Raw genomic sequence first — 15379 nt, 5'->3', positions numbered from 1 at the left:
TCCAGAAATATAATTTAGTTATCTGTGTTTGTTTAAAGTGATACTAATTTTATCTGTATTTTATTGATGATCTTGTTATAGATTTGCTTTAACAGTTTTGTAGATTTTACCTGTTTTAATTAAAAAATAGTAATAGTATATGCCTTGCAGTTTTAAAAACATATTTCCTTTTTCAATTATCCAATTATTACAACTCAACAGGTAACAATAACAGACAGTGCCAAACAATATTCATATAAATCAATATATGCCTTGCAACTTCTTGCCCTTAACTGATTATGCTTCTCAAATAACCTCACCATCAGTCAGCCAAATGGCCACCTCCTGGTCAATTGGGGACTGTGAGCTCTAAACATCTCCACCCCTCTTCTCGTCATTTCCCCCTTGTTCTAGCTAATTTATCAGTGGGGTGGCTTCAGCAGGATCTGTAGCATTTACTCTGGATTTTTCTCTCCCCCCCACCCACCCACACAGGCCTCATGAATTTTGTGCTGAGGAAACCAAACTTCTAGTCCCTGACTAACCAAAACTGTTCCTGGAAAAGTAGCCAGATGGTGTACATGATAAGCTACTTCTGAGAAACAGAGCATATATTTCATTCACAGAAATATGCTTGTTAAAACTATTTTCTTTTGAAAATATGCAGTGCAGGAGAGTCTGATCTTTTGGCAATACGGATGGAAAAGTCAGGATTTCACTAAACAGGACACACAATAAGGATTGAATGAATTACAAGCAGCAGAAAATTATTTGTACTTTGTGCAGTCTTGCTGACATCACCTAGCTTTTCACATCAGATAGGGCAAATGCCTCAAAATCTGATTTGTTTTCAACAAACTGCATTCTTCTCTGACTATTTCAATTTCCAAAATGGCAAACTGATGCTATTAAAAAGCCCATTAGATTAACTCCAAATGTTATTATTTTCCTTAGGCAAAGAACAACCAAGAAGCCACTATTGTGATCCAATTACACAAACGTAATCCCTTTAACCACCATGGCTTCTCTGTTCTGCCTTTGGCTACGGTGAAAATTATTGATTTATTTGCAATTATATGTAAGATAACCAAAATGCTGGCTCTCTGAAACAGCAGAAAACATACATTTTCTCCCAGTCTGTAAGAATAGTACAGAACAACAGGATCCCTTTGTGGTGCAAGAACCTAAGAGGTCATCTAAAAAAGAAGATGACGACTGTAGACAGATGGTAGACTGTAGGCCTACTATACCGTATCAACTACAGTCTGATCTGGTAACAGTATAAAAACATTACTTACTTTAATATAGTGAACCCCATTTAGTTTTCCAATATGCTGCTCAACAGTCTGTACACAAGAATTGCATGTCATTCCCTCCACACTAACATCAATTGATCTGATCCCTGATAATGGATCCATTGTGTTTCCAGCTTCACATTCCTGAAAGATGCAACGGAAAAATAACAGCATAAATGCAAGAATGCAAAAGTGACATTTGTACTCAGGCAAAGGATGGTCTATGGTAATGTCGAGGTCCACTGGACATTTAAACTATGTATCTTATATTAAACTTAACACAGACTGTACATCACATGTAAAAAGAAGGCTGTAGAAATACTCAAAACACTCACTCCCATGCATCCAATAAAATTTTCATTATGTTTGCCCGTAAGAGTTAGCAAATTTATTGTGACCTACACATCTATGCAGAATCCAGCACACTTTAACTGGGCACACCAGTCATGTACTGACATGAAGGCAGCTGGGAAAGGTAGAGAGCACTGGAGAAAAACCTATTTCTACACAGGAAATCCACTGACTTTATACAACATTATGCTTCAGGAGAACTCCCCCCCCCCAAATAGTCAGGAACAGAGATAGGATGGAACATTTTCCACTGCTATATATTTCTATAGAAATTTTCCATTTTCAAAATGTGTTGTTTCATAAAATTAATTAGTGGCATAATTAATGGACACAATACAAATCAAATTGGAAAACTGGAATGGATACAGCAACAGAGAAATCTAAAATCACATTTGAAATTTAACTTTTTTCACATATACTTATTCAGTCAACCTAAATTTAATACGTTAAGTTTTCAGAGCCTTCATTTTTCTCTTTAAATTGGCATGTCTTAAAATATTTACAAATATTTCAATATACTTCCCAAATCGATTGGAAAACCTTATATTGCTTGTAAAATTATTATAACAAATATATAGTAAACAATTTTTTTAAAAAATCAGTCAAGTAACATTCTGAAAGTACAATCCTATACTCAAGTTCCATATAGGGGAAGCAATGATCCCCATATGCAGCCTGTTGTTATCTGTTGGCACAGGCCAGGCACTCCACTCTCCAAGTCACAGGCTCCCTCCTGGGGTGCCTAGTTGACAACCCCACACATACCTTTCCTTTTCAGGATCCACTCCATCCAGGATAGGGCTCAATAATGACTTTGGTTTTGCCACACCTGCTGCTACCAGGGGGCATGACATAATCAGTTGGAGGAGTGGAACAGATTATGCAGGGAGGAGCAACATATTGAGCTGGGGTGCTAGCCAGGAGAGCTGACCTATCAGGCAACATAAGGGGGGGGATTCATCATACAGACTGCCAGGGGACAGGGGTGGGCCAGAAGGCCTGTTTGGGTCATGCAGATGCCAGGCTACTGGTCCATGGAGATCTCCTCCTGATTGGTGCAGCTGTAACTGACATGAGATCCCCCCACACACCTTTTGCAGTGTGGGGCCATATGCTGGATTTGAACCTAGGAACCTCTTCATGGAATACGTGAGCCATTTCACTCACTTGGGGTTCCACTTGCAGCCCTTGTGCTCCTGGTATCTGTGACTGGGTCACTGGAGGAAAACAAATACCCAGTTATGTGCGTGTACCTTGTCTGATGCTGTGCCTGAGCCATTCGGTTAGGGAGCTGTTCTGTGGCATTTGCATTGTGCGTTTGAATCCCAGGAGCTGCCCCTCTTTTGCCCCGACATGCCTATCTTTCCTCCCTTCCTTCCCCTTGGTGGGGCTTGAACTTCCCAATCCTGTGCAGTATGCAGTGAGACACTAAAGGATGCTACTCCGTGTGTGTGCCTGTGGCTCCCTTTGTTGCCTCTCCTGGCCCCTTCCTTTGCTTTCTTGTCAAAAATAGCCTCGTGCTCTTTGCAGGCATTCTGTGAACAGAGCTGTGTGGGTGTTGCATTGTGTGGGCTCTCCTTCCTTCCCTTTGAGTGATATGCTCCAAACAGCACAGAAACCCGGCCAACGGGAATGTTGGGGAACTGGCAAGAAAAAGGTCATTTCTGGCTGGGCCACTGAGGCAGATGGAAGGGGGGGGAGCACTCTGTCATAGTTTTGCATGTTTGTGTGTGTCATGATGCTCCCGGAGGTGTGTCCATCTGTGTCTGGGTGTATGTGGTCATTGTTGCCAACAGTCTTCAATTGGTGGACACTGCTGGTATTTCCAGAGAAGCTGGGGATGTTTTTTACCAGTTTTACACTGTTTTTGCATTTTCTGGTTGTGCTGAAAACTTAAGCTGAGAACACATTAAGATACAGCAGCTGAAATGCCAGCATAGCAGTGGTGTATCTTCCTCTCCCCCTCCCCCTCCAAAACTGTTGTGTAAGATTGCTCTGTCCAGCAGCAATCCTATATTCACTTTACTCAGAAGAAATCCCAGTTGATACATATCTGATTGCATTGTAAATCAGATCTTCAAATAGTTGACTCCTTTCCATAGATTCTGGTGAAATTCTCATTTGTTTTTGTTGTGTTTTTCCATTCAACATGCTTGTTTCTTCCTATTCAGAATTTGCTCAGAAATTTATTATGGGGCAGGTTATTTAAAATTATACGGTTTTGAACAAAGTAGGAAACTTTGAGTATGCTAGATTCTCAGGCAACCAGGTAAGTAGCATCCAAATAAAAAATTAAGACACTCTAACCAGGTTTGGATGATCTTTCTCATAAACCATGATTTAGCATTGGGCTTAAGTGCTCCTCCCTCACTCCTTGTGCACTGGCTTCAGCACTTCATTCCTGACTTGCATTAAACCAGAGCTCTCCATTAATTCTAAATCAGGCAACTCTGACTGAATGTCAGCTGGCTAACCATGGCAATAAGATCACATCAGCCTTCTGACATCTGAGAAGTCCACAATACACTAAAAGGTGCATCTGTAAATAAAACTTAAAGAGCAAGAAGATCTCAAAGAACAATCAACACATTTACCACTACAGAAATCAGGCGGTGGGGTGGGGGTGAGGAGAAAGAAGGCATCTAAAATTGTGTTTGTGTAGATGCATACACACACACACCAAGAATAGAAAGTTTTAATATTAATACTTCTTTCCAGCACATTATAAAACAAGTCCATTTCCCCACAAAAGTGCCTGTTTGATTTCTAAATATGATCTACAGAAATGTCAGCTTAGACATTAATGCTATATCCCAAATTGTTTTAAGTCATTTGGAAAGAGTTAGGATGCAATCCAATACACACTTACCTGGGAGTAGGTCCCTTTGAACCTTATTTATTTATTTATTTAAAATATTTCTATCCCACCCTTCTACCGTATAACAGGGCACTCAGGGCAGCTTACAAAAATAAAATCAAACATGTACATAATAAAATTGTAAACAGTAAAATCACAAAAACAATAAAATAAATTAATACACATAAAATACGAGAGAGAGAGAGAGAGAGAGAGAGAGAGTGGTACTAAGGGGACTACAAAGGTAAAATTTAACGTAGAAGGCATAAAACAAATGTCAGGCTCTACCTTCAGTCCCTCCCAAAGGCTCTCCGGAACAATATCGTTTTCAGAAGTCTCCGGAAAACCAACAGGGAGGGAGCAGAACGAACTTCTTAGGGTAGGGTATTCCAGAGCTTGGGAGCCACAGCTGAAAAAGCTCTCTCCCGCGTGCCTGTCAATCTAACATCTTTCACTCCAGGCACGCAGAGGAGACCAGAGGCAGATTATCTTAAATCCCAGGCAAGTACATATGGGCATAAGCGGTCCCTCAGGTACATTGGTCCAAGGCCATTTAGGGCTTTAAAGGTCAGAACCAGCACTTTGAATTGGACCCGCCCGGAAACAAATTGGGAGCCAGTGGAGTTGATAAAGCACAGGGGTAATAGAGCTTACTTCTGCATAGACATGTACTGGACTGCAGCCTTAGAGTGTTAGTAGAGACAAAACCTCTAGGTTTCTATAAAGGAAGCCACAGACCTGAACTTACAAGATCTGAACAGGGTGGTTCATGACAGATGCTCTTGGAGGTCACTGATTCATAGGGTCGCCGTAAGTTGTAATCAACTTGAAGGCACTTAACAACAACAACAAACAGACAAAACATTTTATGTCCGTTCTGGACTAACCCTCTCTCTCTACACCCAGGGAAAACACACAGCCCCAGCTTTAATGATCTCCAGTACAGGAATGGATGCAAAGTCAAAGACCAACTTCAGATAATTATCCAAAAAGTGCCCAAGAAAGGAAATGCAAGCATCTTATGTACGCCTTCCCAAAGGAGATGTGCACTGAGTCCACAAATTGAAGTCACTGTCCTGCCCATTATACAAGAAAATGGAAAGAGAAGTGCAAGTCATTTGGGCACTGCTCTAAAACTATTCTGAATTTAAGCTTGCTGATGCTTTGAAAGTGGTCTAAGGCAAGATAAGGTTTAAGGGTGAGAATAATGATTTGTGCCTGCTTTCTTCTGGTTTTATTTTCTCTCCCCATTATCTCTTTAATAAACTGTACCAAGAAAAGATCTACAAAACAAAGGTTTTTAGTCTTCCACCTTCACCTGCTGCTAATTTTACACCTGATGCTATAAAAAACCCTGTCTGTCACATAACAATTTCAGTAAATATTATTGCCCTATTGTTAACTGAGACAGAATAAGAAGTTTAGGTGGCAATTAAGCAGCAGGTGCAAAGCAGCAGGTGCAAACAACAAAACATTGTTTTCATATAAATAAGTTCAAACAAGAGGAGGTCAGGTTGAGATGTATTCCCTCCCCCCACTTTCTTCTATGAGATATTGAAACAAGAATTATCAGCACAGCTCCTGTTATTTTCAGTAAATATTTGTTCACTGGATAACAACATTATAACCTGTCAAATAATATTATGCTAGATTAAATCACATTGGTGTGAAGATTAAGTAGCCAATGTGGTCTTCACATCAACTAAGAAAATGAACTTCTTGACAAGAGAATTACTAGCTAAAAATGACACTAGAGGAATGTAGAACTTGGAAATTTAAAACAAAAAACCCTTTAGCTCTAAGAATGAAATGATGTAAAATGCAGCAACGGTAAAGTTTACCTTGAAGCTTCACTAGCAACTTACCATCTTGGGTTGATGGACTTCTAGCGGAGAGGTAACCAGAGAGAGTGCACAATTGCCTAGTCAATCTGCTCATAGCTCAGCTTCTCTGACCTTAGCACTCTGAACGTCCCTTCCTGCCAGTCAGTTCTAAGTACTGACACCCACTGAGTTCAGATAAACCAAGCAGAGTGCAAATCTTGGCATGGCATACATTGGCTAGGATCCAAAAAACTTAAAGTTCACACCCAAGATACAGTTGCCTATTAGCATATATATATATTTCTTTCAACAGCAACCACTCAAGCCCTGATTTACTTTTCAAACTCAACTAAGTTTCAAGGAACGCCTTGCAAAATGGCACAAGGGGCTGTTGTTTTAAAATAAAACAATGAACCTATGAGCACACAAAACTAGCTGCCCAGTTCTCTGTATCCTGGCCCTTGTCTGTACAATTTACATTTACGTTTATGTGCATCATGATGTTAAGCAAGTCTTTCTATCAATGGTACCTGAGTTTAAGTTTAATAAAAATAGAACTTGCTTTCTAAGAAATATTATTCACAATTCATTATTCATACAAAAAATACAAAACACAATGAAACAATATATAATTTAAAACTTTTGACTCAAAAAGTTCTCCATATATTATTTTTCCATTAAAGAGATGGTATAGCTCATGTTCTCAGTTTAAGTCTTTCATTCACCACCTCTGAAGTGATGAATTGATGCTGGCTAGTTTCTCTGAACTTTCACTCAATGCTCTCATGACACAACAGTGGACACTGGCCCTTTGTTTTCTCCAGCACAAGAGGAAGTCACCAGTTTACATTTTTAACATTAGGCAGCAGAAAGCAAAGCCTGGGCAGGTCATGGATATGGTCTTAAAGAATAAGTGAGAATATTCCTCTGACATAAGGAATATAAGACGACAGTACCTTGGTTATATATAATGATATCACCACAAGCACTATGGTGACATCATCAGTGATGATGATGGTGGAATAATATTATTGTATATTATTGAATCCGATAACATAATTATTATTGAATGTATATCCAAGTTTTCCTGGATGAATGGGATTATCTACATAAGAACATAAGAACATAAGAAGAGCCTGCTGGATCAGGCCAGTGGCCCATCTAGTCCAGCATCCTGTTCTCACAGTGGCCAACCAGGTGCCTGGGGGAAGCCCGCAAGCAGGACCCGAGTGCAAGAACACTCTCCCCTCCTGAGGCTTCCGGCAACTGGTTTTCAGAGCATGCTGCCTCTGACTAGGGTGGCAGAGCACAGCCATCATGGCTAGTAGCCATTGATAGCCCTGTCCTCCATGAATTTGTCTAATCTTCTTTTAAAGCCATCCAAGCTGGTGGCCATTACTGCATCTTGTGGGAGCAAATTCCATAGTTTAACTATGCGCTGAGTAAAGAAGTACTTCCTTTTGTCTGTCCTGAATCTTCCAACATTCAGCTTCTTTGAATGTCCACGAGTTCTAGTATTATGAGAGAGGGAGAAGAACTTTTCTCTATCCACTTTCTCAATGCCATGCATAATTTTATACACTTCTATCATGTCTCCTCTGACCCGCCTTTTCTCTAAACTAAAAAGCCCCAAATGCTGCAACCTTTCCTCGTAAGGGAGTCGCTCCATCCCCTTGATCATTCTGGTTGCCCTCTTCTGAACCTTTTCCAACTCTAGAATATCCTTTTTGAGATGAGGCGACCAGAACTGTACACAGTATTCCAAATGCGGCCGCACCATAGATTTATACAACGGCATTATGATATCGGCTGTTTTATTTTCAATACCTTTCCTAATTATTGCTAGCATGGAATTTGCCTTTTTCACAGCTGCCGCACACTGGGTCGACATTTTCATCGTGCTGTCCACTACAACCCCGAGGTCTCTCTCCTGGTCGGTCACCGCCAGTTCAGACCCCATGAGCGTATATGTGAAATTAAGATTTTTTGCTCCAATATGCATAATTTTACACTTGTTTATATTGAATTGCATTTGCCATTTTTCCGCCCATTCACTCAGTTTGGAGAGGTCTTTTTGGAGCTCTTCGCAATCCCTTTTTGTTTTAACAACCCTGAACAATTTAGTGTCATCAGCAAACTTGGCCACTTCACTGCTCACTCCTAATTCTAGGTCATTAATGAACAAGTTGAAAAGTACAGGTCCCAATACCGATCCTTGAGGGACTCCACTTTCTACAGCCCTCCATTGGGAGAACATCTAGACCCTTTTCAATCAGGCTTCAGGCCTGGTCATGAGACAGAGACAGCCCTGGTCGCCCTGCTTGATGACCTACGCCAGGCATAAGACGGGGGAGTGCATCCCTGTTGGTGCTGCTGGACCTCTCGGCAGCCTTTGATACCACTGATCACGGTATCCTTCTGTCTTGCTGGGATGGGTCTAGGAGGCACTGTTTTACAGTGGCTCCTGTTCTACCTGACGGACAGGACCCAGAAAGTGTTGCTGGGAGACTACTGCTCAACCCCCTGGCTGTTGGCCTATGGGGTACCACAGGGTTCCGTTCTGTCTCCCATGCTCTCTAACATTTATATGAAACCACTGGGAGAGATCATCTGGAGATGTGGAGTGCAATGTCATCAATATGCTGATGACACTCAATTCTATCTCTCCCTTCCATCTGATGGCAGGGCAGGAGTGCTCATCCTAAACCGGTGCCTGGAGGCTATGAAGGGCTGGATGCGGGCTAACAAACTGAAACTTAATCCAGATAAGACAGAAGTGTTGCTGGCCAAGGGGAAGACTGTCCCAGGGATAAGGTGGCAACCTGTTCTGGATGGGGTTGTACTCCCCTTGAAAGAGCAGGTCCGCAGTTTGGGAGTTCTCCTGGATCCTGCCCTACTGCTGGAATATCAGGTGGCTGCGGTAGTCAGGAGTGCTTTTGGCCATCTCAAAGTGGTCTACCAGCTGTGTCCATTCCTGGAAGCAGCTGACTTGGCCACAGTGACACATGCACTGGTGACATAAAGGCTTGATTACTGTAACACACTCTACGTGGGGCTGCCTTTGAAAACAATTCAGAAACTACAGTTGGTCCAAAATGCAGCAGCCAGAATGTTAACGGGAGCATGAAGCAGGAAGCATATCACCCCTGTGCTTGATCGACTTCACTCGCTCCCAATTTGTTTCCAAGCCCAATTCAAAGTGCTGGTTTTGACCTTTAAGCTCTAAACGGTCTTGGACCAGTGCACTTAAGAGACTGCTTACATCCATATGTTCCTACCCTGGATTTAAGATTATCTGCCTCTGGTCTCCTCTGCATGCCTGGAATGAAAGAATTTAGATTGACAGGCACGTGGGAGAGAGCCTTTTCAATTGTGGCTCCCAGACTTTGGAATTCCCTGCCCCAAGAAGCCCGCTTTGCTCCCTCCCTGATGCTCTTCCGGAAGCTTGCAAAAACTATTTTGTTCCGGAGAGCCTTTGGTTGGGACTGATGTGTCAGCCTGACACTGTTTAAAGTTTTTTATCTTTATCTTTATATTATTTTATTCTCTCTTATATGTGTATGCACATATATACAGGTATATATGTGTATGCATAATGCATTTTATGCATTTTAATTGTATTTTATGCATTTTAATTTACTGTAATGTTTGTGTTTTTATTGTGTATTTTACTATATATGTGTGCGATTTTATTGTAGCTGCCCTGAGTGCCCTATTGTAGGGTATAAGGGTGGGATAGAAATATTTTAAATAAATAAATATATATATCCTGCCCTTCCTCCCAAAGGAGCCCAGAGCTGCAAATGCCCAGGACAAATAAAAGCAATTTAGGCTGCAATCCAATACACACTTACCTGGGAGTAAGTCCCACTGAACTCAATGAAGCTTACTTCTGAGTAGACATGTACTGGACTGCAGTAGTATATCTTATTTAAGGTAATTTAGTATCTGTTCTTCTACTGCAACAGCAAGACTTAAGGTGAGTTACTAAAGAAATTCATAACAATCAAACAAATCACTAAAGCATTAATAAAAAATAGCACACATAAAAAAATCTCATATATAAGAGCAGCATGTAGTTACACTTGAAATGCCTTTCAGATTATGTAGTACTATTTGCTTTTTAAGCATTTTTATGCTACTTCCTCCCAACTATTTTATTGAGTCACCATTCTAAAAAATATATGCAAAAAGGTTGCTTTGAATAGTATATCTACATGCACATTTGTATTATAATTCCCTCTCTGAACCTAAGAAGCATTGTTTCTGGATTGATAATACTATCTGCAACCCAGCATTAAATACGCTCTTAGGCTGCTGCACAGAAAAATTGTTTACACCTCTTATGACACTGCCAAACCCTAGCCAAGCCCTTATTTAATGAACTATTTCCTTCTTAGAAAACAGGTAATGAGAAGGTGTAGGCAATAGCAGTGAGTATTTAACATATCTGGGACAGAGGAGAACTGTGCCCCACCAAGGGCTTGATAAGCCTCCTCCCCCCCCCCGCTTACATGGGATTGCAGAAACAGTAGGACTGTCAAGTGTCTGGCAGATCATACTCCATGGTTTGCCCACTGTTTTCTCTTTGGTGTTTGGGTGGCCACTTCACATATCAGCAACCAAGATGATTTAAGTATTAGTTTTCAATTTGAGCTTCGACATTAGAACCCACGCACCATATCTGGATTTTTTAATTGTACCCAAATACCGACACGCCTTTATTAAGGCAAGATTCAACTGCCTAAACTCAGCATTATTGGAAGGGAGATACCGGGGTACTGCCCATGACCAACGCTTTTGCCCCTGTGGGGCGGGCGTTATAGAAACGCTCCTTCATGTTTTATTTGTATGCCCATTATATTCCTTTGAACGTTCTAAATATCTATTCCCATTTATAAAAAAGTTTCCTACCAAGTCCTTTGAGAGCTTGCTGATACGTTTCTTGAATGGCTCAAATAGGACCCTCACGATGTCTGTTGCCAAATTTATTTACGCAGCTCAAATCAAACGCCCTAAATCTCTTCCCTGAATAATTTCTTCCATAGTTTTTTTAGATCGTTGTTTTAATCTCACTAAGATTTATAGTATCCATTATACCATAATCCATCCTTATTTTTTATTGGTGTATTTTATAACCACTAGTTCTTGTATTTTATATTTCCTGTATGGGTCTTTGACTGTAAAATAAAGATTGATTGATATTAGTTTTCAAGAATTCTACATATACAACAGGCATGACATTTTTATGTTTTACAAACAACACTGCTTCATAAATTCATATTACACCTGGAGACCCATTATCAATCCTTACAGCACTGTTAAACTTTAGGCCAATAATAACATGTGGGTTAATAACTTTACAAACTTTTAATCACTGCTCTGTAAGAAAATTTTAATTTTTTGCCATTGTAAACTAAACAGAACACAAGAAACATAAGCAGCCTGCTGGGTCAGGCCAAAGGCCTGCCTTGTCCAGCATCCTGCTTGGCATAGCGGCCAGCCACAGGACATGAGGGCAATAGCCCTCTCCCACTTCATAAGTTTATGAATTTATATGAAGTATAAATTATACTAAACCTGCTCAAGAGGAATTAGGTTATGCCTATTTTGCAAAAAACAATTTTAATAGTAGTTTTAATCTTAGCCACAATGTAGATGTTTCCTTTATAAGACACACACTGTTTAACAGATTCACATCCTGATAAGTCTGGCAGAGGTAAAACTGGTAGTTCTCCTCTCTCTAAACCTCTGAAATCTCTCTGTGTGAACTCAGACTTGTGTCAGAAGGGCTGTCCTGTTTTTGCCATTGTAAACTAAATAGAAGAGGAGAGTTTCAATACCATTACCACCACCACGTCTAGCATTTGTGCACATAGCAAGAAAGGCATGGGGGCAGGAGAAAGAAGGACGAGAGCTCACAGAAGTGGGCTAAGCAGGCCATATCTTTATTAGCTATAGCTTCCATGAATTTGGCTAAAAGCAGGGGCAGGGACCTCAGAGGATGAGAAGCCACCTGCACACAGATGAAGTCCCCAGCACATCTTGAAATGGGATGACATGGACTGTTTTTGGGCACCTTCAACTGCCTACTTGGGGTGGGGGGGAACACAGTGTACATAAGCCCGAAATGAGTTAGCCCATGACCTCTATCCCTCATAGGTTCTTTAAGGTGACAAGTAAGGGTCAGAGCCTACACACTACCCAGTTGTGACAAACTGCATACAGTATGGTAGGGAAAAGAAGGTCCAAAAGAACAAGGTACATGTTTGTTTGCTACCTTGCAATGAAGAAGGCAAAACACCCAACAGTCAATTAGGAAGATAGGCAAAAGTTTCCCAGCCCCCTTCACTGGCAACCAATGATGATCCACAGGTAAGTATGCAGCACGCTATACATGTGGGAGGCAGAAAAGGCAGGAAAAACAATCGAGCCATTCCCTTTTTTATGGTGCAGGAGTGAACCGCCCTAGACAGCTCCACCCCCAGCAGAGCCACCATCTGGCTGAAAAGTTGCATGGGGCATGGTCAGAAAGGTGAAAGTGCCAAGAGGGAGTTGCAAGCCAGAGGTCAGACAGGCAAAGCAGCAGCTGCCACTTCTGCCTCCACGCCCACTAGCACAAAAAGGCACCCCTGAGAAAGGGAAGGAGCCAGGCCTACCTAGAACCAAGTGAATGTTCAACTACTTCAGCAACTTCTGCAAACCTTTCAACAACCCAGTAGGATAAGTTGCTGTTGTTTATCCCCACAGGGGTGGCTGATCTGTGGCATTGTGCTGTTGGACTCCAACTCAAGCCAGCTCGGCCAATAGATGATGGGAACTGTAGCCATCCTTGCTGTAGAGCAGGAGTGGGGAACCTCCAGCTCACGGATCAATCTTGGCCGCCAGGGAGTCCACGTTGGCCCGCAAGGCCATTTCCCCCAAAAGATGCCTACCTCTCAGCTGACATCACTGGGCAATGTCAGCTAATGGGCAGGAGGGTGGAGTTCAATCCTGCTGATATCTGCTTTGCCAGAGCACTCCCTGTGGATGTTTAAAGAGCAGCTCAAGCTGTCTGAGAGCCCTTTTGCAAACAGCCTCATACTGTTCTTTAAATCTCCAGGTGCTTTTTAGCAGCAGAGGGCTGTTTGCAAAAGTGCTTTCAAACAGCCCCTCCCTGCACTTTCAAGTTCTGACAGTGGGGGCTTCAAAGCACAGCATCACCTGATGTCACTATGACATCAGGTGATTGACAGGTGGGTGAACCCACCCACCTGTTAGATTTGGCTGCTCAGGGGTAGGGCAATAAAGATCTGGCCGCCCAGCCAGAAAAGGTTTCCCACCCCTGCTATCGAAAGACTGCTGAAGCTCATGATATTGGCTTGCTGCGGTCACTCATGAAGGGAATGAGATTCGAATCATGACTTCCCAGCTTGAATACTTAGGCATCATACTACAGCAACTCAGCTAACTATTATTTGCTGTATTTATACATTGTCCTCCTGCCAAAGCACAGAAGATGTTTTGTCATTTAAACTACAAAAACATTTTTTTTAAAAAAACAGACAAAAACCACTAAAAATTCATCATCTCAGGCCATTGCACATGAGCTCCCTGGTCCGGGTTTCTTTTCACTTGCATTCCTCTCAGAGAACACCATTTCAATCATTTATGATCTACATCTTTTGTTAAAATGACATGCTATCAGTTCTAGAACCTACACAAATATTTCTACATATTTCCTGTTCAGTTTAAATGATACCTTTATTTGCTAAAAATGAATAAGCCATATGAATGCTAAGCTGTCCCATCAAATAAAGATTTTTTAGTTAATTACTCACCTAATTTATCAATAAAGGTGGGTTTTTGAGGTATGAAGGAAGTGTAGTTTTATACATATCACCTGCCAGTCATTGTTAGAAGAACAAGGCATTGTTAATAGTGTTACCTGTTACAGTCACACACCAAATGAAAGAAGCCTCAAGAAATAACAAAAGTACCCCCTTAACCCTTATCCTCACCAGTCAGTCAACTAAAGATTTACCTAATTAAATAACCAAGAGGAAGTAAAGCTTTTTTGTTCTAAGTGCTCTTCTCAAAAACAAATTCATCCACACAGTCAAAGCGAACAATCAGCTGGTCGTTCAGCAAGACAAGTCTGTCCCCGTTTGCCTAATTTAGGGTGCCACTTTATCTGTTGGGGTACAAGCCTTCTGTGCTTCCAGTTAATTTCTGGGCCAATTCAAAGTGTTGGCATTAATCTTTAAATCCCTAAATCAGGAATGGGAAACCTGTGGCCCTTCAGATGCTGTTGGACTTTAATTCCAGTCCCAGACATCAGGCCCAAGGGTCAGGGATGATGGGAATTATAGTCTACCAACATCTGGAGGGCCACAGATTCCCTAGCCGTGCCTGGTCTTTTTACATGTTATAATGCTCTATTGCATTCCTGTACTTTTTACTGCTGTTTCTGGTAGGTTGTATTGGTGGCTTTATTGTATATTCTGTAATATGTGTTTTACTTTTGTTGGGTATTACTTAAGAGATATGTCTATATCGTAAGCGGTATAGAAATAGTCTTAAATTTTAAAAAAGATTTAAAAATGAACACCTTGCAAGCAGGTTACTTGAAAGATTGTCTCCTATGTATACATGGCTGAACCTTCAGATTTTTTTTATCAAAGATCCAAGTTGCTCCAACTAAAGAAGTTAGGTGGGGTGTTACTAAAGAAGAGGGCCTATTAGATGGTGCCATCCCAATCATGGAATGACCTCCCTAGCAAGGCCTGGCATCTACATTAAGATCCTTCTGGTGTCAAGTAAAAACTTTTATAAAAGTATTTTATACAACCTTTTAGCCATACTCCCAAAGGAGTTTCTAATTAAAGTCTTCTCAGAAATATTGTCCTTTATTATGCATCTTTCATATCACTAAACCGTACTTTGGTATGTAAATGAGTGAGAAGATCCAGCTAGCAGAGCTCTAACCTGTTGGCTGTACAAGACCCAACAGTTCCAAACCTACATGGGTATCTCAATCCTGTCTCTGGTTTTACCTACATGTGTCACATCAACACTGCTACTGTTGCACAAGA

General features: G+C 41.2%; 1 protein-coding gene across 6 annotated transcripts in view; it reads right to left on the bottom strand.

The window, feature by feature from the left end:
- Window positions 1-15379, bottom strand: part of ATP7A (ATPase copper transporting alpha) — a 52977-nt gene that overhangs the window by 33573 nt on the left and 4025 nt on the right. For 4 of the 6 annotated variants that reach the window (XM_061598916.1, XM_061598918.1, XM_061598920.1 and 1 more), the window contains one exon: window positions 1278-1418. In XM_061598916.1, the coding sequence (XP_061454900.1) occupies window positions 1278-1418 (141 nt within the window). Of the gene's footprint in view, window positions 1-1277; window positions 1419-2390; window positions 2414-6347; window positions 6455-15379 lie in introns of those variants that run through there. The other 2 variants (XM_061598917.1, XM_061598921.1) reach the window with 2 other exon arrangements.

This window comes from Rhineura floridana, chromosome 16 (assembly GCF_030035675.1).
Source record: "Rhineura floridana isolate rRhiFlo1 chromosome 16, rRhiFlo1.hap2, whole genome shotgun sequence".
Taxonomy (NCBI): domain Eukaryota; kingdom Metazoa; phylum Chordata; class Lepidosauria; order Squamata; family Rhineuridae; genus Rhineura; species Rhineura floridana.
The sequence above is the reverse complement of the archived record's forward strand: the minus strand, read 5'-3'. Positions and strand labels throughout refer to the sequence as shown.